The 22,217-nt window shown below is 35.9% G+C and overlaps 5 protein-coding genes across 9 annotated transcripts; 1 reads left to right on the top strand and 4 right to left on the bottom strand.

Moving 5' to 3' along the window:
• The first annotated feature begins 1,957 nt into the window (after window positions 1-1,957).
• On the top strand, window positions 1,958-14,512 carry ghrl (ghrelin/obestatin prepropeptide). Of its 3 annotated transcripts, XM_026260548.1 has the most exons (5): window positions 1,958-2,019; window positions 13,651-13,698; window positions 13,829-13,909; window positions 14,010-14,118; window positions 14,386-14,512. In XM_026260548.1, the coding sequence occupies exons 1-5, from the start codon at window positions 1,999-2,001 to the stop codon at window positions 14,391-14,393; spliced, it is 267 nt and encodes an 88-aa protein (XP_026116333.1). In that variant the 5' UTR covers window positions 1,958-1,998; the 3' UTR covers window positions 14,394-14,512. The 3 variants fall into 3 exon arrangements, with proteins under 3 accessions (XP_026116333.1, XP_026116326.1, XP_026116327.1); XM_026260542.1 differs by lacking the exon at window positions 1,958-2,019 and having other exon boundaries at window positions 13,066-13,698; window positions 14,386-14,510; XM_026260541.1 differs by lacking the exons at window positions 13,651-13,698; window positions 13,829-13,909; window positions 14,010-14,118; window positions 14,386-14,512 and adding an exon at window positions 2,884-4,275.
• Window positions 4,628-8,839, bottom strand: si:dkey-28n18.9 (sorting nexin-5). Of its 3 annotated transcripts, XM_026260534.1 has the most exons (15): window positions 8,637-8,838; window positions 8,507-8,534; window positions 7,982-8,089; window positions 7,788-7,895; window positions 7,610-7,679; window positions 7,327-7,454; window positions 6,925-7,008; window positions 6,708-6,782; window positions 6,584-6,614; window positions 6,424-6,508; window positions 6,244-6,283; window positions 6,054-6,140; window positions 5,392-5,481; window positions 5,231-5,296; window positions 4,628-5,061 (listed from the first exon to the last, which is right to left on the bottom strand). In XM_026260534.1, exons 2-15 carry the CDS (start codon window positions 8,507-8,509, stop codon window positions 4,918-4,920), a joined length of 1,119 nt encoding a protein of 372 aa, XP_026116319.1. In that variant the 5' UTR covers window positions 8,510-8,534; window positions 8,637-8,838; the 3' UTR covers window positions 4,628-4,917. The 3 variants fall into 3 exon arrangements, with proteins under 3 accessions (XP_026116319.1, XP_026116314.1, XP_026116325.1); XM_026260529.1 differs by having other exon boundaries at window positions 8,507-8,838; XM_026260540.1 differs by lacking the exons at window positions 6,054-6,140; window positions 6,244-6,283 and having other exon boundaries at window positions 6,423-6,508; window positions 8,507-8,839.
• On the bottom strand, window positions 9,187-12,670 carry ccdc174 (coiled-coil domain containing 174). Its single transcript, XM_026260514.1, has 11 exons — window positions 12,542-12,670; window positions 12,247-12,351; window positions 12,058-12,158; window positions 11,398-11,456; window positions 11,115-11,277; window positions 10,928-11,023; window positions 10,696-10,832; window positions 10,474-10,568; window positions 10,031-10,160; window positions 9,755-9,910; window positions 9,187-9,653 (listed from the first exon to the last, which is right to left on the bottom strand). The coding sequence occupies exons 1-11, from the start codon at window positions 12,581-12,583 to the stop codon at window positions 9,346-9,348; spliced, it is 1,392 nt and encodes a 463-aa protein (XP_026116299.1). The 5' UTR covers window positions 12,584-12,670; the 3' UTR covers window positions 9,187-9,345.
• Window positions 14,513-14,708: 196 nt separating the features above from the next.
• On the bottom strand, window positions 14,709-19,790 carry tatdn2 (TatD DNase domain containing 2). The gene is made up of 7 exons (XM_026260465.1): window positions 19,575-19,790; window positions 18,707-19,011; window positions 18,266-18,613; window positions 16,127-17,113; window positions 15,909-16,036; window positions 15,385-15,568; window positions 14,709-15,277 (listed from the first exon to the last, which is right to left on the bottom strand). Exons 2-7 carry the CDS (start codon window positions 18,998-19,000, stop codon window positions 15,137-15,139), a joined length of 2,082 nt encoding a protein of 693 aa, XP_026116250.1. The 5' UTR covers window positions 19,001-19,011; window positions 19,575-19,790; the 3' UTR covers window positions 14,709-15,136.
• A 410-nt stretch (window positions 19,791-20,200) lies between these two features.
• On the bottom strand, window positions 20,201-21,904 carry vhl (von Hippel-Lindau tumor suppressor). Its single transcript, XM_026260634.1, has 3 exons — window positions 21,498-21,904; window positions 20,845-20,967; window positions 20,201-20,729 (listed from the first exon to the last, which is right to left on the bottom strand). The coding sequence occupies exons 1-3, from the start codon at window positions 21,691-21,693 to the stop codon at window positions 20,536-20,538; spliced, it is 513 nt and encodes a 170-aa protein (XP_026116419.1). The 5' UTR covers window positions 21,694-21,904; the 3' UTR covers window positions 20,201-20,535.
• Window positions 21,905-22,217: the final 313 nt, after the last annotated feature.

Raw genomic sequence — 22,217 nt, forward strand, 5'->3', positions numbered from 1 at the left:
TCACTTTCAATGCATTTATATTCTAGTGTATTCATCTTCGCCATAATATAACCTGAAGTTTTTTTCACCCAATATATTTTAGAAATATATTTCTGATGTGATATTTTGATTTTTTTTATTTATTTATCAAATAATAACTGGCTAATTGTGCATTATCTTATTATCTTATTACACTGAAACTTACCAAATAAAGAAATGGAAAAGTAAGTAATCTTTTTTAAGATTATTTTTTCCTGTATATCATTTTCTTTTCTTTTAAGAAAAAAACGCAATGGACAAAACAGCCTCACAATATGACAAGCACTTATGGTGGTAGACCTCTTATTATATATTACACTGTATAGCTTTTAAAATATTCATTTTATATTGTGTCTGTAATGTTTCATTGATATGTTTGCTTACTATTAATTATGCAAGAGTTCTTCAACTGTACTGAAAAATCTAGAGCTGACAGGATGTGACAGTGACATGCGAGAAAAGCCTGAAAAGACCACACCAGAGTTTATCGTAAGAAATCTAACTTAATCTTATATAGGTCTTATAGTGTAAGTTTGTATCATGCATGTTTCCCTCAGCCTGTATCATACAGTGATTTGAAACAGATAACAGCTTTCTTAAGAGGATCTGTTCTGCTGTCCTTCTGGGAATCCAACAGTATTGCATTTACACTGATATATCCAGTGTGTTTATATATCCAGAGGCAGATTTACACTGTTTAATCAAACTTCACCTGGAAACGTCTCTCTACTTGCATCAGATCTGACCAAAGATGATCAGGGATCGTATGTCTGTTTGTTAGATAAAACATCCAGATTCTTTAACGTCATCATTGAAGGTAAGCAATCAGTCTAAGGTACGATTTTTTACTCTCTTTATATTTATCATTATAGAACACTGACAAACATTAATAGACAAACAGCAAAGCCTCATGGGTGCATATATTGATATTCTTTCTAGATTTTAGGTAGGAAAAAAAGAAGAATGTCCAATGGGATGCAACATGGATACATAGGCACATCTATATATACAGTATGCATATACTTAATATATTATTATATATTTCTGTAACAATCTGTTCCTATTGTATTTTCATTGGGAAGATTTGCTAAAGCAGGCAGGCAATGTTTTTGTCCACTGCTATTAGTAGAATCCTCAGTAAATATTTATTACTGCTATTCATTCACTTCATTGTATGTCCAAGGAATATAATATAACCTGTATCCTCTATCTCTAACATCTCATGTACAATTGTATTTCTTTCGAAAACACTTTTAAAAATGGGCAAGACCAAAAAAAAAAAAAAAAAAAAATCAGCTGATTTTGTCAACATTGCCTCCGGCGAGATCCTTGGCTTGTTTTTTACTATCAGATTTGGAGTAATAAAGAAATGTACTGTGTTTTTAGCAGAATTCCCTTAAAGCATAATTATTGGTCACATGATGAGCAGCATCTCTAAAACTTTTTATGTAGCAGAAGAAATTGTGAGTCATAACCATAACCATGAATTTGGTGTTTGCAAGATTTCTAGTTATTTCCATTTTGAAATATAGCTAGATTTGTACCTTTTTTGGTTTGTTTTTAAGTATCTTTTTGTAAAATGTACCTTACTAAACCCTGTTTGCAACTCAATGACAAAATTCACTGTTAAAAAATCATCTGCGAAATAAATGCATGTGAATTGAATAATCTTTATTATAATGCTTCTGTTATATTGTCTTTTTTACATGTATGCATTTATACCTTTATACAATTCCAGACATTCATTGATTATCAGCTCATTGGAATATTGATTGTATTTATCAACTTTACTATTTGCAAACAAGCAAAACAATATGATTAGCCATGATCTCATTTCACACAGCAGGTTTGGTCTTTTAAAAACCCCGCCCTCACAGACGTGGCAGAATGAAAGACTATAAACATACAGAGCATTGCACTACAGCTTCCGCTTTTCACAGTGACGACCAACAGCATCACAACTAGTTTAAAACTCACAGAATGGCAGAGGCAGCTAGATGTGTAAGTAGGCAATTCTTGACAATTTATATCAATTTATACTCAAAACGCAAATAAATGAAAATGACTTTTTGTTTGAAGTCAACTGAATTTTAATTAAACATTTTTATGAGTATCATGCTGATGCGTTATTGTACAATCACAATAATGTCCAAGAACATATGACTCATATTTCCAAACTGTTTACTGATTCTTGCTAACAGCTAATAGGTTTAAAAACTAAAATATTGTCAATTGGAAATGTTATGGGGGATAAATAATAGATTGCATTTAACACAATTATCCCCTTCAATTTAATTGTATCATTATTATATCAAATATACTGTATGGCACTCATTGTCTTCTCACTACATCTAAAACAGTGTGTCCACAGAGAGGGGTTCAATCATTCATATGCTATAAAAAAAAAAAATAAAAAAAAAGTTAATGATCAAGAAGATCTTGTTTTATCCATACACAATATATTTGTCTAGTTAAAATTATGATCATATGGTTTCAGAGAATTTTCATTTTTTTATTTGTTAAGATGTTTAAACATATATTAAGATCCTGGTGAATGTAAATGGTTAGAGGTAACAGCTAATTGCTTTATATGTTCATATAACTGTTTTAAAACTTTTTAAAAGTTACCGTGTTAGCAGACGCACAGCAGACATACTGTTCTGAGATGAGAAAAAAATTATAATTTGTTTTCCAAAGATATATAAAAAATCTTAAATGGGAATATTTATAAACAATGTGTTGTGTGTTTTTTTTTATGAACTTTTTCATAAATAACAAAATGTATGTAATATAATAATTTGTTAATCTGGGAATGTTTTTAAAGCTGATACAAAAAAAAAAGATGTTAAATCTTCATATTTCCAGTATTCCTTTCATGGTGGAATAAACGATCGCAAGCATCCTGAGGTCAGCCATGGTGGACACATTAGCATAGAAGATCTGAGAATAGCACTTAAGGATGATACTAACGTGGTGCAAATACGGCGTGACTTTGAAAGGTTGGGAAGACACTATGAACTAAAAATACTTGATCATTTGACTAATAACATCCCAAACTATCCAACCCCCATTGAATTTCACATCTCAGAGGTGACTCATGTCACTAACAATGACCATCTTTTGGAAATCATGGCCTCGGGAGGATTCAAGGCTCATGAGAAGTTCTCGTGGTGGAGTGTGAAGATTGATGAAGGGAGTATAAAAGCAGCTGAGGAGCGTTATTTAGAGAAGGTGTTCCCAAAAAGATCCCAAGAGCAAAAAGAAAGACAGGAGCCATTCCTCTACAAATTCACCATATCACCTGCATTTCACATTGACAAATCACGCTATGGCAACTTTCGCTTCACATTTCCCCTGAAAGAACTTATGGAAACATACAAGGAGCAGATGTGCAGAGGCCAAGACCCCGTTCTCAGGGAATATAAGACAGTGTTTTACAGGCAGGAGATCATGTATGTTGTTCTCGTTCACAGCCCTAAAGACAATGAGAGCTTTGAGAATTTCCCAAAGATTGAAAAAAGCTCATTTGTAGATTATGAGGGAAATCAAATTGTCTGGAAAGCACAAGCCATTGGTGATGCCATCAATTTTAAACTGGTACTAAATACAGAAGACCGAATAGCTACGGCTGAACTTGTGCTTGATCGTTTTTATGTATGGGATCATGTTAGCCTAGCATTTCATTTTGATGATGTATTACGGTTCCCTCGAGAAACCCTTCAGAAGAGCATCACCTGCTGTAAATTGGATAAAATAAATCTTGCAAAAGGGAGAACCTGCTCCTCTCTTGGAGAAGCAGAAGAAATGCTTTCCAAATATTTGATGTAAAAGCAACTTGCACATTTATAAATAGCTGGTAAATTTCATAAACAGTTAGACTATTTCAGTTTTAAAGTAGCGAAACGGAAATAGTATTTTCTTGTCAAACGTACTCCAGCGATCTGTATAATTTACATCATAAAAAATATTTATTTACAGTGTAGTCATAAGAGGACAGTGGAAGTAAAGATACTGAGTGAGCTTAATATTTTATAGCTTCTCTCTTTTGACCTGATTAGTGTTTTGTAATCTTAAATCAATATAAAATAATTTATGAATTGTAATTACATGATCAATTGTAATCAAGAAATTTCTGAAAATTATTACGTTTTTTGTATTTTATTTTGCTTGCTATTTATATTTTCTTCTTGTTTAAGCATTTTAAGATATGTTGTCTTCTGTATTTAATGTTTTCCCTGTATTTTACTTTTACCAATGTTGATTCCTATATTATTAATTTATATATAAAAAATTTTATAGAAATATATAATTTTTACATATCATGTGTTCCCAGGGAATCAATATATATATATATATATTATTTTGTATTTTTTATTTTTATTTTCATATTTGTCAAGATTTTTTAACCTTTCAATAGATAACCTATAGAAAACCTAAGAAAATCAAATAGATTTGCAGTGATTTTGTATGTTAGACTATTCTGACTTCATTAAACTCTAATGTGCTCATGTTGATGACTACTTTCACAAACACCAGCTCACTATAGATATGTTTGTTTCTGTGCAGCCATCACCTCAGCGGTTTGCAGTGTGTACATTAGAAACAGTCATGAGTTTTATAGCTTTATTGCAAGCTTACACAAGACAAAGTTCACTTCTGAATCTGTAGCCTAACCTAGGATTGTGGAACTGGAAGTTACATTGGTGTTCAAATTAGACTGGAAAAGATTAAGTACAATCAAATGAAAGGGGACTAGTAATTTAAACGATTTCAGAATAAGCAGAAATTACAGAGCACTTTTATCATTTTGCGATAAGTTTCTTCTTATTTAGCTGTCTTGGAAAAAGTTGGATTACATTACCAGCTCTGTTGTTCTGATCTATAGTGTGTGTGTTTCATTCATTCTGAGTACATGTTTCTACAAGCTTCCAGATGCTGAGAGTAGAGTTCAGCGAACTCCTTCGCTGTGTTGAGCTGTAGTTCACACCAGCCAATCAGGAAGGTCTTCAGCACCTTCACACGGGAGCTATGGAAACGCTCAATCTGCCACACATTAGTCCAACAATTATACTATATCCTCTGTAAATGTACAATGTGGAGAACTGACGACATGTTCAGATCAAGAAGTCATTGCACAGGGTTTTTCAGATTTTTCTGGTGACACATTTAGCAGATATTCTTCATTTGAATGAACATCATTCACAGTATTTACCTCTTGTTTAGCCACAGATGAGATCAGGTTGAACTCTTTCTCAACTGCTTTTTGAAATGCTTCCATCTGGAGTATTAGAAACAGAAAGACACGAGGTGAACACTTCAGTGTGGAAGTGTGTGTGCACAGAATGAATGGAAGATATGCAGATAATAACATACCACTTCTCTCTTATTGGCCTTGGCTTTTTCTGTACCCTTCTTAACTGTTTCCAGTTCAATCAGTTTACAGGTTCTTCTGAAGAGCATTTCCTGTAACAACACAAGCAGAAATCCACAGAGAGATTTTCACTGTAGTACTCTGAGATCTGTGTTTGCAAGATTCAGACAGAGCATGTGACTAACTAAACCTAAAACCGTACTTGAAACATTAACTGAAATAAAAGAAACTAAAACAAAAAATATTCTACGCCAAGGCAACGTTTCTCTTTTACATTTAGTTCAACTTCATGTACTAAAAATAAAATAAAAATAATAATAAAATGAGAAAAATTAATTTTTACAAATCTTTAATATTAAAATGAAATATGAAAATTGAAACAAATATAAGATATACAAAATAACACTGGTCTGTGAATGTATTTTTAAGAACTCTTTCTGTCACAAATAGTGGTGACAAGTGACTGTTTTTATCTGTCATACTGATTGATTCAAAATCAAATCATTCAAATGAATTCCTTTTTGTTACAGAACAAAACTATTTCGGAAGAGCAAGAAAAGACAAATAAATTGGTACTAGTGTATCTAAACTAAAGGGTAAATTACTCTGTATGAAATGTTGTGTAAAGAAGCAAGCAACAATACACATAATCAGTAAAACATACTTTCTCTGACTCTTGGTAGCGGGACTCCAGGTCCAGACCCAAACCAAGAGTAGACAGATTGTTACTAGCAACTTTCTCATAGTTTCGCTAAAGATACAGAAAAAAAGTATATACAATTATTTATATTTAACAATTGTAGATAAACAGAGGAATGACTAAGAACCCTTTAATAGTTGTAAAGCAGTCTTACCTTTACTGCCTCAATAACATCTGATAGTTTCAAACAAACCCTAAAGAAACACAACATCTGAATAAACTGATTATCCTCTTATAACACATAAACATGCATTTCTCTCACACATTCTCTCTATAATCAATGTGTGGACATTAATGCAGACATTAACAGTGATATAATTTAGCAAATTCTAACTTGGAGAAAGCTACAGCAGCTGCATCATCCTGATTCACACAAAGATGAAGAGATGTGGCGAAATGTCCACAGGCCACAGCAAGCTCTGTAAAACATGCAAACACACAGTGGTATGTATCTATTCGTAAAACATACAAATAAACTTCTTGCAAATACTTACTTTGCTCTGTCATCACAACATCGAGTAATTTCTGTTGAGAGGAGAACACAAAATTGCAATTGAATTATATGAGTCCACTGGCCAAATAAAAACTTCAAGAAATAATTCAGCTTAAATAGTGTACCTCTGTGGCAACCTTTGATGAAGCGGCAAGATTAGTGTTTTTGTTTCTCTCATTCTGAAAGAAGTTGTCCACGTCCTGGGGATTATTAAATTACATATGTGATATAAATTAGATCTACGATGTTTGTACATTCAAATTTCCTAATGTCACCACACAGTGCTGTGTTTGGTCAAAGGACTTTTCCCAGAGGTGTAAAGCCAAACTCACACACCAATACCTTATGACTTTCCTTCCTCATCTCCTCCACAGCCTGGCTGAGACGGTTAAAGATTCCTTTCCTGCCTCGCTGTTTTCCAGGAGACTAGTCAAAACATACATGCAATGACAAAAGTAAGATTATCAGCAAAGATTTTATCACCTGTCCTTCATAACTGATCAAAGTGGTGACATTGAAAAAATGATCAAACAGTATAAACATAAGTCTTTTCTAACAAAGCTGTTTTCCATGATGGAAAATCCAGTTAAAATCGTAGTTCCAATTTGGTATTGGTACCTTTTGAAAGAGTACCATCAAAGTGACCTTTATCCCCCTCAGAGTGAACACATACAGAACATGTAATGCTGAAGTTGTATTTAATGAATGTGTGTGTGTGTGTGTGTGTGTGTGTTTATAGCAAACCTCAGAGTTAATAAGAAAGCTGTCCAGTGCTTTGCACTTGCAGAGAGTTGGGTGTGCTGCCACCTGCTGGAGATAAAACTCCAAAGCCTTACAATAACTCTGCCAATCCTGTCCTAGAGCCAGGAACCCTGAACACATATACAGAAAAATGGATAAAATGCATTGCATAAGAAACAAAACATCAAAACATGTGGCACCTACGCAACAACAACAAAAAACTTACAAATTAGTTTACTAACATTTACATTTACATTATGCCTATGCATATACAAATCATACATACCAAGTTGTTTGAGTGCCTTGGTTTGGGTATTTGACTGAGATGGAAGTGCTTTAGAGGGCAAAGGAGGAAACTGTGGGCATAATCATCTCATTTGAGTGTCTTTCTCATTCATACATATGATACTTTTCAAAATTAATAAGCAAATATGTTAATTGTGAGTTTTAGAGAATTCACTCACTATAATTCCCTGAAGTCCGGGAAGATTTTCTTCTGAGAATAGACTCTGTTGAAGCCAGTCAAAGTCCTCATACATTCGAAAAACACACACCCCGGCACTGCTGTTCAACTGAGGGAAAGTGATTGTATTGATATTTTAATGTTCAATTCAGCGTAAAACTACAACATGTTTTAAGCATTTACCAGGCATCTTACTTTCTGGGACGCGATAGCAAATGTCAAAACATCTCCATCCTGAGTCACATCAGTGATTCTGATGCTGTTTGCACTGACACTTAGTGCTGCTTCTGCACTTGAACCTTCCTAAAACACTCACACAGTCATGTTCATTAACACAGTACTAACAAATTATGTGAAATATAATCACTCATGGTAATTTTAATTAGCAAATTTGTGTTGAGCAATATAATAGAGCTTATATCTCTTGAGGTAATAATAATAATAATTATAATTAAATATTTGTTTTTACAGTTTTAGTCATTTACTAAGAGCATTGCATTATGAACTAACATTAATTAACAATGATTAATAGCATATTTTTAACTGATCATACATTCGAAAATATTGTTTTTCTAATGTAAATGACCAATGCTGTAAAACTACATTTCATGATATCTAAAGCATAATTTAATATTAACAAATGTAACTCTGCCTCCGATCAGCAGATGGCTGAACTGCATGTTAGTCATGTGATAATCCCAACCAGAAATAGTTACTTACCATCTTCCTTTCATTCAACTGGTTGAATCTTCAAAAGGGAGGGAAAAACAGAGATATGAGATAAAACTAAAAGTAGATCGGTCTCTCAGTACACCATATGAACCATTTTATTGTCTTCTCTCTTCTTCACCTCAGTTTTCTACTCTATTTCCCTTCCTTCCTTGCTTTCTCTCTGGTCGATACAAAATGCTCACACGTACATTCCTGCTGAGACAGGATATCCTTCGGATCAAAGGTCACTCTAGTCCTGCGATTTGGACCTATGTGAAATTTTATAGAATATAGCTTTTTAACGTCCTCTTTCAAATGACATCTGGAATAAACTCACACATTACATGTGAACAAAGTAACTTGTAAAGCAACTCATTAAAAGCTACTGAGTAACTAAGCAGAGTTACACTGCAGTCAGGTGCAACTCATAAACTTTGCCCAGTGTTCATAACATGTTGCCTGGTTTTAAATAATTTAATAAAAAAAGGCAGTGACAAACACAATGAAACACTTCATTAGAACAGAAAAACGACAAATACTCAGCATATGTTAAATCATCTATGATGTTTATGATATAACATCAATTTTATGGACAAGAGTGACTTCTGTCTTCACAAGCTGAAAAACTGATGGCAAAAATTTAATAATTATGGTTAAGAATAGCGATGGGATAAAAGATGCACAAAAATCAAACAAAAATCTTGTCATTCTTTATTTTAAAGTTGCAATTCAGTTACATTTTAGTACAAAGTTTCACTGCCACTGCTGCTGAAGACTGACATGCATCCAGACTAACTGATGCAGCTTGCCAAGTCCAACAGATTGCAGTGATTTTCAGACTTGTACTTTTACGTGGAGTGTTTGTAGTAAGATAACAGTTCATCCAGACTCTGTGTTGGAGCAGTTTGTGCTTGAGAAGGTTGTGCATATGTGGGTATGTCAGAAGGCTGACTAGAGGTAGACATGCTCTCGGTGTCGTCTCCTGTGGATTTTTGGGATTCAGACCACTTGAAGGGAAGTTTTCCTTTGCTCTGCCATTTGTCTGTGGCTCTATTGTGATTGGATCTTGTGTCATCTGCGTAATAAGCAGAAGGAGGAGCAAACTCTGTGTCTCGCTCATCTCGACGACGACTGGTCCACTGACCCCAGGAGAACTCTGGAAAAGGAAACAAACCTTGTGCATCTTCAAAAAAGCAAATGTAAACACTAGAGCCAATTAAGAGGAAGAAAAGAATATGGCTGTGCAAGATTATGTACCTTTGCCTCTGTCCCACTCTCTTACGTGTGGAACGCCAGGTTTGGTGTCTTTTCTCTCTTGAATCTCTACTTCTACTTTCCGCACTGTTGGAGGGGCTGGAGGTCCAACCAAACCTCCTTCATCCTCTTCATCATTCCCAGCATCACCAACAGCAGCTACAACAGAACATTAGAACATTTATCCAGAAACAACCACATATGCCCTAACAATTCATCACCAAAACAAAGATACACATTAATAACTATTCATTAAATAACTAATATACAGCAACACACCCTCTTCTTCATCTCCTGGCTCCAGCTTGCTTTTCTTCATCCTCCTCATCCTCACTTTAGCGAGTCGAGCTTCGAGCTGAGCTTTCCTCTTCTCCTTCAGCTGCTCACGTTTGTGGCGCTGATCTGTGGTCTGCAGAAAGAAAGAGAATTGTAAAAAGCTGATTTAGACTTTAGCTAGTAGTAGAGAAGCTAAGGATATAGTGAGCTCATATATAGACAGCAACCTAGTTGAAATGAACAAATATTGATTTAAAATATACAAATAAAAATGATGATTTACTGGTCAGATTAGATGTCTATCAGCTGATATTGAACATTTATTGGATGGGCTCTTGGAAGTCTTTGCTATCGAAGCACACTTATCAATGACACCTGAAAATGCGCTCTAGCTAGGCAGCTCAATCTAATTTAGAAAACTCATCATTTAATTCATTTGATCTGACCTGGTCTCTCAGCATGTCTAGAGTTTCTCTCTGTTTTCTTCGTTGCTCCTCGTCCTGGGCAAAAGCAAAATACCCAACACCCAGCTCTCTGGCCTCTGAAACAGACACAAAAAACAATCCATATGAGACACTGTGAAGATGTAACTCAACACTCTCACAAAAGCACTTTTCCTATACAAAAGACAGATTGCAGTGCGTGTAAAGACCAGTCTTCTCCATCACCTTGGTCTTTGATATTTTCATAGTGAATGGGTCCAACAGGTTTCTTCATCTGCTCTTCTTCCTCTCTCTCCCACTGCTCTCTCTGCATTTCTCTCCTCATGTCATCAGATAACAGTGTCCTGTCAGCACCTGTCACCCTGCACACAATAAAAAAAAGATAATGAATAAGCAGGAACAATACCAATTTGTTACAAACAAAAAAAGCAGGTAAAGGTAAGAACAATAAATGTACCTCTTGCTCTGGAGTTCTTGGTCCATTTTCTGAAAATCTGGTAGGTCTTTCCTCAGACATCTTCGAGAGCGTCCTAATGCATCAACATAGTCCACCCTTAAACAAAAGAGAGCAAGAAACCGACAGCTGAGTTCAAATCATACTGCCTCTTCATCCAGTTCAAGACTCATTTATAAACACATGGTACCATTCTTCATTTGCGTCCTGTGGGGGTGGAACAGGGATGTTCACATCAGAGTCCTCTCCATCTCTGTCCCCTGCTACACTTGCAGTGCGTGTCTGTGGTTCATTCCTCTGGTTGATGATCTTTTGGGTGAAGTCCACTAGATAAAGACTTTCAGTCTCCTCATCTAAAGATTAAAAAAATGCAGTCTACTTCAATACCAGTTCATTTTTTGCTACACAAAGCAGAGGAAAATATGTTTCAAGAAGGGTATACTTTGCATGTAGGAATGCCAGCAAGCATATACCTGGGAAATCTCCTTTTGTCATCTGTTCATAAAGACGTGCCTTTTCCTCCAATTTTTGCCTGCAAAAAGCAAAAATTCATCATCAACAGAATATTAATATGATTATACTACACAATTTGAACAATGAATGAGCTTTACAGTATGCTCAGATGTATCTGAATAATTAATTCTCTGTTAAACTCATTATATTTTTAACATCATCTTAACAATTTATACTCTGTGTATAGTAAATATATTCCAAACAATACATCATTACATCATATATCAGCACTCAAAACAGTAAAGGGTTTGCAATTATTATAATCACATTAATAAAAAGTATTTAGATCACAAATAAAAAGTTTAATAATCTGTCCTCATTAGTATGAGTTCTTGTTTTTCCAATATGTGAATGTCAAACAGCCTGCATCAAATAAAATCATTTATGAAAATATTAAGGAAACAGGTTGTTATAGAATATTATATTACCAAAACTATTAAACAAAGTGTCTTCTGCAAACATGCTTAAATTTTTACAGAATACCCAGTTTTGGGATTACCTGCATTGATGCTTCGTATTATTGGGTTATATACCCACATTAATACATTTTACTTTTAGACCAAATAATTGTAATAAATGAATTGGATATAAAGAAACAGAGTAATGTAGTACCCGTTTACCTGGACTTATCGAGTGTGTTTTCTTCCTCTGCAGTTTGCTGAACGTCCCTCTGAGCTCGTGCACTGACTCCTTCATTCTGTTTGCTCCAGATACTGGGCTTCTATGAGCACATACACACATAATCAAACACAACAGGCGTTTTATGTAATCATTCAGTGATCAAATCTAGCTGTATGCCCTTGTCTTACTTTAATATTTGTTTTAGCCTTCTGTGCGGCTCCTGCATCTTGGCCAAGTCGGTCGTGCTTAAATTGTTCCTGTTTCCGATATAATTCCGCTTTCAAATCAACCAGCTGAAATGTAAATAAAGTAGATGTTAGTTAAGAGATGTAAAAGGATCTAACAATCTTTCCCAGTTTAAAAACAGCCTAACAATGCAAATGTATTATTAGCTGTCATGCTAAGCTTACTATAACACACTAACAATACTACAATGATCATTCCTCTTGTTTAAAAGAGCACTTTAAGATACGAATTACTTACCGATGACGCAGTAACATTGTATGGTTTCTTCTTTTTATCCATATTAACTAGCTTTTTAGGTAGACCAGGCTAACACTGACATTCGGAGAGCAAAACAGTGTCTCTGTAAAGAACAAATGCAGTCTGCCATCTACAGTCTCGGAGGTCACACTACAAGTTTTTACTTTTTTGTTAGTGAAAAAAAAATAATTATATATATATATATATATATATGTAAATAAAAAAAATACAAATTTAACGACAAGTTGCTTTAAACTGCCATGGCCACAAGTTACTACCAAGTTAAATGTACAGAAATTATGCTGGTACCATGTCATAAAAACATGGTAATACTGTTGTAAATTTTTTGTTATTAAAAAAAATGAAAACCAAAACTAGCTTCTAGTTAAATTTAATAATAATATACAATACAATCATACAATGCTACTCTGATGCATCCTTATGATGCATTGATCAAAACAAAATTAATTAAATACAAACCAGAACCATAAATACAAACCTGAAATAAGTTTTTCACATTGGTAGGATGACCATGTTGTTGAAAGCGCATGCTGCCAACCACGTACAAAGGTGAGTCCACTTAAAAGTGTGTTCGCATCAAATAGGCCATGAGTTCCAGTTACAGAGGAATTACCAGGTCAGTCAAATAAATCTGCTATGGCAATAGCTCAGTGGTCTAGTAACACTAATAGCTATTGACACAGCAGTTTACCGCCATATGACTTTACTTGTCTGTTATCATCATATTCATATCACCCCAAGGGAAATCTCTCTCACACACCTACAGAAACAATCAGGGATTTTTAGTTCTGTTTGTTTTCAGTTACAGTTGTAGACTTTAATGCTAATTGTTAACCCAAGGCTATTATAAAAGTGAGAGGCAGATCTCAGTGTGCAGACCTACCGAAGCAGTTGAATCATTACAGAAGGTGGTGTTGACTTTTTACAATTTCTGTGCATTCTGCATACATATTTGAGACTTTTAAAGTGCAGCCATTCAGAGTGTTGTCGTAAAACAGAACTAAACCAGGTGACTTCCCAGGATGCCTCTGCGTCGTCGTGCCAGCCACATGTTTGTGCTCTTATGTGCTCTTTCCTTGTGTGTTGAGTCTGTGAAAGGTGGCACCAGCTTCCTCAGTCCTGCTCAGAAACCACAGGTCAGTGTGTGTCTGGTGGATGTGTTATATGTTTGGAGTAAACCAAATGTATGTCAATTTAAAAATGAAGAATGTCAAAATTACATAAATTAGTGCTAAAAGTTTGGCATCAAATGTGTCAAATTTTAAGGGTCGAAGGCCACCCCGGATGGGCAGAAGAGATGTTGCAGAGCCAGAGATCCCAGTGATTAAAGAGGATGACCAGTTCATGGTAAAAAAAAAAAAAAAACCTCAATGCAAATGCACTTTTGAATAGGATTTCAATCAGTAATTACTGATTAAGTCATAATTTGTTCTCACAATTCGTTTAGATGAGTGCTCCGTTCGAACTGTCTGTGTCTCTGAGCGAAGCGGAGTATGAGAAATATGGTCCTGTTCTGCAGAAGGTTCTGGTCAATCTTCTTGGCGATTCGCCACTTGGTGAGTTAAACTCTTATTTTAAGAACAGATCCACACAAGTAACTATAAAAATGGTGAATGCGATAAAACAGCTAAAAATTCACTATGGAAAATGGTTTCATTTTCCAGAAAGTGTCTTAGATCCTTAAATAACCCTGAAAACTAAAATTGCTTTCTGGCAGATAATTCTTCAAGATAAAAATGTGTTGTCTTTAAATAATTTTCTGCATAATTTTGTCTTCTGCAAAATTATATTAAATGGGTGTTCTTTTTTTTCTCTCTCCTCAGAATTCTGACAAGAGCTAAAAGTTCTACAAGATTCAGCTCCTTATAAACCATTAAAATGTTTGTAAAGTAGAAATGATGTAATAATCTTCCAAAACAACAATGACAAAATAAAGGATAAAAAAAAAAAAAAATCCATCTTTTTTTGCCTCTGGTTTCTCTTCTCCTTGCTCAATCACATCTGTTTCACATTTAATAAAGTCTGAAATTAATTGTTGTTATTCTCAACAACAAAAAAAAATAATTAATAAACCCACTCATACAAGATCATTTATTTAATTTTCTTATTTAGACAAAAGTTACTTTTATATAAAACCAACAGCTTGGTAAAAGCTATTTGTTGTGGGTTTTCACAATCTGTTTTACATTTTATTCTTGCATAAACTTTCACACAATAGCATAAGGAAAAATTACTTATTCTAATGTAAGGGAAGACACAAGCCAGCATTTTATGTCACTTATGTCTTACAAGCATACATAACTTGTAAGAATGCATGCAGATACAAAAGAACAAAAGAACCCTTAGAACAAAGAACCACTTTAAAACACGAAACTGAAGAGATATTAAAATTAATCATTACTAACATTTTTAACAGATTTGAAATTCCCTACAACACTTACAAAACTTAAGTTTTCAATACTCATACACTTGTTAGCACACACTTCAGTACATTCAAATATGCAAGCCTAAGCTGATTGCAGCTAGACTAAGATTGCAAAGACTTCAGTTGCTATAGTAACATGGGATTTCCAATCACAGGCCGTATATATGTCTGGTGTTCTGCCGGACTGTTTGCAGTACTGTGGTTAGGCTCTCGTTCTTCAGCAGACTAATCTCACGAAGAGTGTGTATGCCCATACCAGGATGAGCAAACCTGCATGTGGACTTAGGAACCTACAGAGAGAGGAATATTATGTATATATAAAAGAATGACAAGGCATGCACATTCAGTATATGAATGTGGAATCAAACAATGTGCGCCTAGTAAGATACACTGATACCTGTCTGGGAAGGAAATATGGTGCATCCGTCTCTAATAGGATTCTGTTGAGTGGGATTTTCCTCACAGCATCTCGAGCCTCCGCAGCGTTGTGGTACGTCACCAGTCCAGTGAAACCCACACACAGGTTAGAGAATTCACTTAGGAATGGCTCAATCACAGAGTAACTGTTGGTAAAACAGTGTCTAACACACAATGACTCAAGTTAGTATTTAAAAATGTATGCAAGTATATTTCCGTGCTTAATATTGTGCTCAATATTTCCATGAAAATGGTGTAATAAATTACAGAATTAAATTACATTTTAAAATAAAAAAAACCTGTTAAACAACAATAATATTTTGCAATACTATTGTTGTTTTTACTGTATTCTTTTAGAAAACAAATGTAGTCTTGTTAAGCCTTGTTTTGAAGCAGTAAAAAAATATAAAATATATATATATATATATACACTGTGCTATTTTCTAAAAACAAAAATCTATGCAACATCAATTAAACCCTCAAGTTTGTTTTGGGAGCACTGACCTGTGTATTTTGTAATCCCAGGGGACACACTTCTTCATAATTTTCAGCAAATCATCATCAGCATCACGGCAATGTATAACAAGAGGCTTCCCAAGAGCGACGGCCAACTGCAACTGCCGTTCTAACACCTTGACACACAAAGACAAAGAAATTGTGAGGAATAATACATTTTAGTTTGATATAAATATATTTGGAAGTAATCAGCCTGTCTGCCATACTTCTTTCTGCTTCCACGAGTCGGTGGAATTCTTATACGAGTAATCCAAACCGATCTCTCCGAATGCAATGGCCTTAGGGTGACGCATAGCACCCATGATGCTTTGCTCAGAAGCGTGGTTATACTCCTTGGCAAAATGCGGGTGGCAACCAAAAGCTCCCCACACTTTCTCCTCTCCTAGTAGCCCTTCCCAGATAGCCTCTCTCTCTGTGATCCGTGGGTTGCAGAAGTCGGCGATGCAGCCACTAAACTCCCTTGGGAAAGTACTCGCATACACACTCCGGAACTTTTGGAAACTCCCCCGGAAACCCAACTTCCCATAGAGCATGTCAAGATGACAGTGTGTGTCAATGAATCCAGCAGAATCTGATTGGGAGTAGTTCAAATCTGACAGCCAGAGGGGCTCCGAGCCAAGAGAGATCCTGCGAGTGGCACTGTCCCCAGCGAGGAGCATCCCTGAGGATGCATAAATACTTGATTCTGAAGTCCTGCGTGTAGTAACATGTGAGTAATCCCAGTAACCAGGTGTATATGGAGTGGAGGCAAAGGTTCTGAGCCCAGGGAAACCATCGTCCAGTGGAGAACCGCTGATGATAGTCTCTTTTAATTTGAGGGATCGTCTGACTGTCCGACAAGGCGTGTAGTTCCTGGGTGGCTCGAGCTCAGAGGCTGTATTCTGAGGGGAATGCTCTGACATAAGCTCCACACCCCTGGCTGAGACGGTTGGGAAACTGTTATCCACTTCTGACTCCGGTTCCCACACAGCTTGAGGGAATGTTGAAGACTTCAGAGCTGGTGATAAAGAGTAAGGATAGCGTTCCAAAGCTGGAAGAGTGTCACTATAGTCCACAAACCCACTTTCCTTTTTAAGCTCAGCTGTTTGTCCCCTCTTTGTTTCGAAAGACTCATCCTGTGAGAAAACCTGAACCTGCTCCGAGTCCTCAACGTCTGACCAATCCGGCGATTCTGGACGCTTTAGGATCACACTCTGTACATTAGAGACAAAGTCAGTAGCAATTTTCTTAAAATATATTTATAGTTGGACAAAAATAGCCATGATTTCCATAGAGCTTCTTTTATAATACAGTGCTTAAACATATTAGACCACCTGTCATAATAAAGAGAATTTATAAATATATTAGGAAGTGGTCCAAAAACGTAATAAAAAAAAACATTTGTTATTTATTACAAATAACAAACTGAAACAACTAAAGAATCTTTTTATACACATAACTAAAAAAAATTAAACATCTTTTTATATTTTATGCCATCCCTTGCTCTTGATAAAGGATTTCAAATAGTTTCTAATTGTCCCAAAAACTTGTCTTGGATTAAACCAAGGGTCACCAAACTTGATCCTGGAGGGCCAGTGTCCTGCAGAGTTTAGCTCCAACTTGCCTCAACACACCTGTCTGGAGGTTTCAAGTTTACCTTGTAAGACCTTGATTAGCAGGTTCAGGTGTTTTTAATTAGGGTTGAAGGTTAAACTCTGCAGGACACCACACTCCATGACCGAGTCTGGTGACCCCTGGATTAAAAAATTTTTTGTGATCCATCTTTAAATCCAACATATCCCAACAATAATTATATTGTAGAATTAGAAACACTACTGTGACTAAAGCGCTTCCACATACTGGTGAAATAAATGATTTTGTTAATCACCAATACTGTTAGCTAAGGGCAGCTGTGGCACAAACCTTACATTGGGTGGTGGTCTAATACATTTATTAAGCACGAACATATACAGTTCAAAAGTTTGAGGATGGTATGACATTTTTTAAGTCTCTTACGCTCACCAAGGCAGCATTTATTCGATAATACACATTGTAAAAACTGAAATATTGTGAAACATTGCAATTTATATAACAGTTTTAATATATTTTCAAATGTAATTTATTTCTGAGGAGTCCCATGATCCATCAGAAATCATGTTAATATGCCGATTTTGTGTTCAAGAAACATTTCTTATAATCAAATGTTGAAAACAGTTGATAATATTTAAAAACAAGCATTTATTTAAAATTATCATTTGTTTTGTGAAAATGTCTTTACTGACATTTTTGATCAATTTAATACCAATGCAGCTGAACAAACGTATCGAACTTATAAAAAACAAACAAACAAAAAACGTAATCATTACCCTGGTGTCCAGCTTTATTTCTGTCCCATCATCTTCGGTGTCTATGAACTCCAGCGGGGGAGGCTTGTCATCTGTAGTCGCGATCAGTCGTTCAATCTTCTCACTGAATGAGCAGCAGTCAAGCTCAGATGTGCTTTTCTCCTCAACTACCTTTATAATCTTATCTGGGGTTGTCTTTGCAGATAGACTTTTAGGCCCACTAACTGATGACATTTTGTCTGCATTCCCCATCGCATCATTCAGCGCTTTGAGGAGAATGACTTTCTGCCCTTGTTCTAGACTCCTGCCTTTCTTTCCTGCAGAAGGAGGTGAAGGTCCAACAGAGGACTGCTGACCTGAAAAAGTGTCCTGTATGTCACACACAAACCACAAGTCCAGTCAAATATATGCATTTTTTAAATACAGACATAGCACAAATGTATAATTTATATTATTACTTACCTCACCAGGACTGGTTTTCCTCAACAGTGCTCTGTGGCATCCAGTCAGTTTTATGCGTGCTTTGGGTGTACTGCGTGGGGTGCTGAGACACATGTTCTCCATGTCGCCCAGTCCAGTTGAACCAGTAGATGTGTTCAGGCCAGGAGAGCCAGCCTCTCTTATAGCAGCATCCTGATCATCTCCATCCCAGCATGTTGGCCGTGCCACACCCACACTGTTCTTCATCAGCTTTCTGGGGGAGCCCTTGGCCTTATTCAGCCATGTAAACTTAATCTTTTCCCTTTTGCGGTTCATCCTACTAAGACCTTAAGAAAAAAAAAGGAAATGTATACATATAGTATAAAAATGATCAAAAATGAGAAATACAAACAGGTGCAGCCTTTTTAAGGCATATTTGAGATGGATTTATTTGCAGGTTCTTTGAAAAAAACAACAACAAAAAACTTTGAGACTCACTTAAGTTAAATATAAAGTAATATTCATTTAATATTTACGTGTGTTTAAAAAGTTTTTTTTAAGGCATTTCCCTGCAGGTAAGTTAACGTTAAGCTAAAAATTTAAACACATCGGCGTCTCTTTTATACTTGTATTTATTTTTATACATGAAAAAAGAAAAGGCATAAACCTGTATGCGGTGTAAAACACGTTAACATATTAATGTTAACAATATTCAAAGAGCTATTAGTTAATTACAGATGCTAATGATTAGCAAAAGCCTCAAGTATGGCCTAAAACTGTGACCTCAAGCGTCAGGGCACATAACGACAAACACAGAAACGGTAACGTAAGTTAAACTATCTAAAAATGCGTAATAGTGTTGATTAAACACGATTCAATTCCAAGCAACAACAAAGATAATATTACAAACCTTAAGGCCTGTACGAAGGAATACGGTTCAGGTAGATCACGTGCGTATGTGATTAGCAATGCGTTCACTCCTGCCAACACTCAACATTTTACTGGACCCTGGGCCTAGACAGCGATGCACGTGAACGCTTGTTTGAGAGACGACTAAGTATGGAGTGTGCACATTTCTAGCACGTATGTATGCTTTGAGGGGATAAGAAAGGGCTTTAGCAAGTGCGTTATCGATTATAATTTTAACTTTATTTAACAGGTGTATACCAGGGTCGAATTGTAAAAAAACAAAAAAATAACATTAGGTTAAACCCATACACAAACACACACTTGCATGCACGTGTCTGTGTGCCAAATGACATATATGATGCCCCTTATTTGGTGGTGTGTCATATCAACAAAAATTATACATATTTGCATGACTAGAAACTGCTGATCAACTGAATGGGCAAGTTTCAACTATGTTAAAATGTTTTTTTAATAATATATTCCCAATATTTAAGCAATATTAAGAGCATTTGGCACTTCTAATTTATTAGCAACCATATAAATACATATTAATTACTAATAAATGCTGGCTTGATGCAAAATACATTAGCTTTACATAATTAGAATGGACAAACAGACATATTTAAAAATATTTGGTAACTTTTTTTATTATTGTTATTTACAAAGACTTTTCCAAGTATGTAGCGGAAATAAGAGTAAAAGTATACAGAGAACTGTAATCAGAAAATATAATATTGCAAAGCCTTCCACACAAACACAGTCACACAAAATCTGCATTCGGCAGTCAGTGAAACCTACAGATACCTATGTTTGAAGAGTCCATTTGCTTAAGAAAATATTCCTCCTGATCTGAGGTTTGGCAGGTATTTTACAGTGCCATACTATACTGTCCATTTGCGGTAATGGTGTACAGGTTTTCTTAGTAAATATGCCCTTATTCATTCATGTTAATGTTCATATTTTCATCTGTTTTGCTGTCCTCTGTTCTCCAGTAGCTTCTGTTCCACCCGCTGGCTAATGCGTTGTAGATCGGCGTGAATGCTGGGTCTCTGAGCAAGGTCATCTTGAAGGCAGCGGGCGATCTCCAACTGACAGATATCTTCGCTCTGCACCAACCGCCTCACAACTTGCAGACAGCGATCTCTCAAGGTCAACACTGGTAAACAAATATCAAATTCAATTTTAGATGATCAAAAAATTCACATCCGCAGTTATATGGCTAATTTACAAAAGGACTGAATTGGTTATCAGTCTGAAAGAAATATGGCTACCAGGCAATGTGATGTTGGCAATTGAGACTTGTCCATTTTCAAGGGCAGCTGGCAAATACATCTCTTTATTGTTGACTACCATTGGATCGTCAGTTTCTGCATCCCGAAACATCCATGGATGTCCTGAAAGAATCAGAAAAACAGTATGAGAAACTTTCGTTCAAACAGATCATTGCACTACTTTAAGGGATAGTTCATTGAGAAAACTGTCATTAATTACTCGTTCCAAACCTGTTACCCTCATCAGTGACTTCTCACATAAAACAGCATTTTTGCTAGGTGTAAACTCTAAAAATAATTAAATCCAAAAGTATAGTTTAGTGTAAAATATTGTCAGAAATTTTTGAATAGGTTCAAAAAACCATTAAACTAAAACTGAAATGGGTTCGAATCACTTACACTTGGGTCACATTAATGTTTGAATCAATTTAGAGATTAATAATCACCTATGTGAAAACACTCAGATGTGTCAAAGTATACTTTGTTAGTTCATGATATAAACCCGAACAGTTTGGTCTGCCTGATGTAAAACACTTGTGTTGGGTCGTTTTGAACATTGACTGGCATAAAAGTTGTAACAGGCTGAAGTTCCCAAAGAACAAGTCAAACGTCTCAGACAGTTTTTTCTAATATTCAACAATAATTGTACGAACCCACATAAGTTGTCATTTTTCGCCCGGTGTACGGCTGAATATCGGCGTATGGCTGCGGCTCCCCGAGGAAGTTGATCCAGACGGGCTTCACGACGCGCGGACTGCAGTTACAGAACACCACGCAGGCCGGAGTCCGGCTGACCAGAGACCGGACCAGAGGCAGCGGCTGCGGCCCCTCCGCAGACTCCTGAGGCATTGCCAAAGACCAAACGAGACTAATGTAAAGATACGAATAGCAGCCACGCTGCAAGCAAATAAATACACGAACTAGAAACGCTAGAGTTCTCTTCTGAATAGCATAAACTCATGCGCCACGGCCTAATACATTGGGGAACGGTGGGAACGTAACGCGTACGTGACTATCAACATTTCATCTGTACAGCTTGTCGTCGTTTGTTGTGACTGCGTGATCACGTGAGAGCCAGTGAAGAAAACTGCGCCATTGCGTAGCAACATCTCCCTCTGGCGGTTTGGTCGGAAATGAAACAGTACAGTAAAACATTACAGTATAAACTACAGTACTTCTGTCTCTGTCTCTCTCTCTGCCTATCTCTTAAATGGCATAAGAATTATGAAACAACAGACATTTCTAACATTATGCTTCACTGCTGTCACATTATTCAGCAAAAAGCTTAAACAAATTTGAGCAAATTAATACAATTTTGACCCTCCCTGTGAAATCCAGGCTAGTCTCAAAATCTAATTATGAGATAACAAGCA

This window comes from Carassius auratus, chromosome 6 (genome assembly GCF_003368295.1).
Source record: "Carassius auratus strain Wakin chromosome 6, ASM336829v1, whole genome shotgun sequence".
NCBI classification, from domain to species: Eukaryota; Metazoa; Chordata; class Actinopteri; order Cypriniformes; family Cyprinidae; genus Carassius; species Carassius auratus.

What these genes read in the sequence shown, in the direction of transcription:
- tatdn2 (XM_026260465.1), bottom strand. Translation starts at nt 19,000, where the DNA reads ATGAACCGCAAAAGGGAAAAGATTAAGTTTACATGGCTGAATAAGGCC. An exon ending in AAATAAAGCTGGACACCAGG is followed by an intron (nt 17,114 to 18,265) that starts GTAATGATTACG and finishes TCTAATGTACAG; the next exon opens with AGTGTGATCCTAAAGCGTCC. An exon ending in TGGGATTACAAAATACACAG is followed by an intron (nt 15,569 to 15,908) that starts GTCAGTGCTCCC and finishes ATTGTGTGTTAG; the next exon opens with ACACTGTTTTACCAACAGTT.
- ccdc174 (XM_026260514.1), bottom strand. Translation starts at nt 12,583, where the DNA reads ATGGATAAAAAGAAGAAACCATACAATGTTACTGCGTCATCG. An exon ending in AACACACTCGATAAGTCCAG is followed by an intron (nt 11,457 to 12,057) that starts GTAAACGGGTAC and finishes TGCTTTTTGCAG; the next exon opens with GCAAAAATTGGAGGAAAAGG. An exon ending in TAGACATGCTGAGAGACCAG is followed by an intron (nt 10,161 to 10,473) that starts GTCAGATCAAAT and finishes TTCTTTCTGCAG; the next exon opens with ACCACAGATCAGCGCCACAA.
- si:dkey-28n18.9 (XM_026260534.1), bottom strand. An exon ending in CAAGGCACTCAAACAACTTG is followed by an intron (nt 7,455 to 7,609) that starts GTATGTATGATT and finishes ATATGTGTTCAG; the next exon opens with GGTTCCTGGCTCTAGGACAG. An exon ending in GCTTTCTTATTAACTCTGAG is followed by an intron (nt 7,009 to 7,326) that starts GTTTGCTATAAA and finishes TGTTTTGACTAG; the next exon opens with TCTCCTGGAAAACAGCGAGG.
- ghrl (XM_026260541.1), top strand. Translation starts at nt 1,999, where the DNA reads ATGGCAGAGGCAGCTAGATGT. An exon ending in TGGCAGAGGCAGCTAGATGT is followed by an intron (nt 2,020 to 2,883) that starts GTAAGTAGGCAA and finishes TCATATTTCCAG; the next exon opens with TATTCCTTTCATGGTGGAAT.
- vhl (XM_026260634.1), bottom strand. Translation starts at nt 21,693, where the DNA reads ATGCCTCAGGAGTCTGCGGAGGGGCCGCAGCCGCTGCCTCTGGTCCGG. An exon ending in AAAAATGACAACTTATGTGG is followed by an intron (nt 20,968 to 21,497) that starts GTTCGTACAATT and finishes TGATTCTTTCAG; the next exon opens with GACATCCATGGATGTTTCGG. An exon ending in TGCCAACATCACATTGCCTG is followed by an intron (nt 20,730 to 20,844) that starts GTAGCCATATTT and finishes TTTGTTTACCAG; the next exon opens with TGTTGACCTTGAGAGATCGC.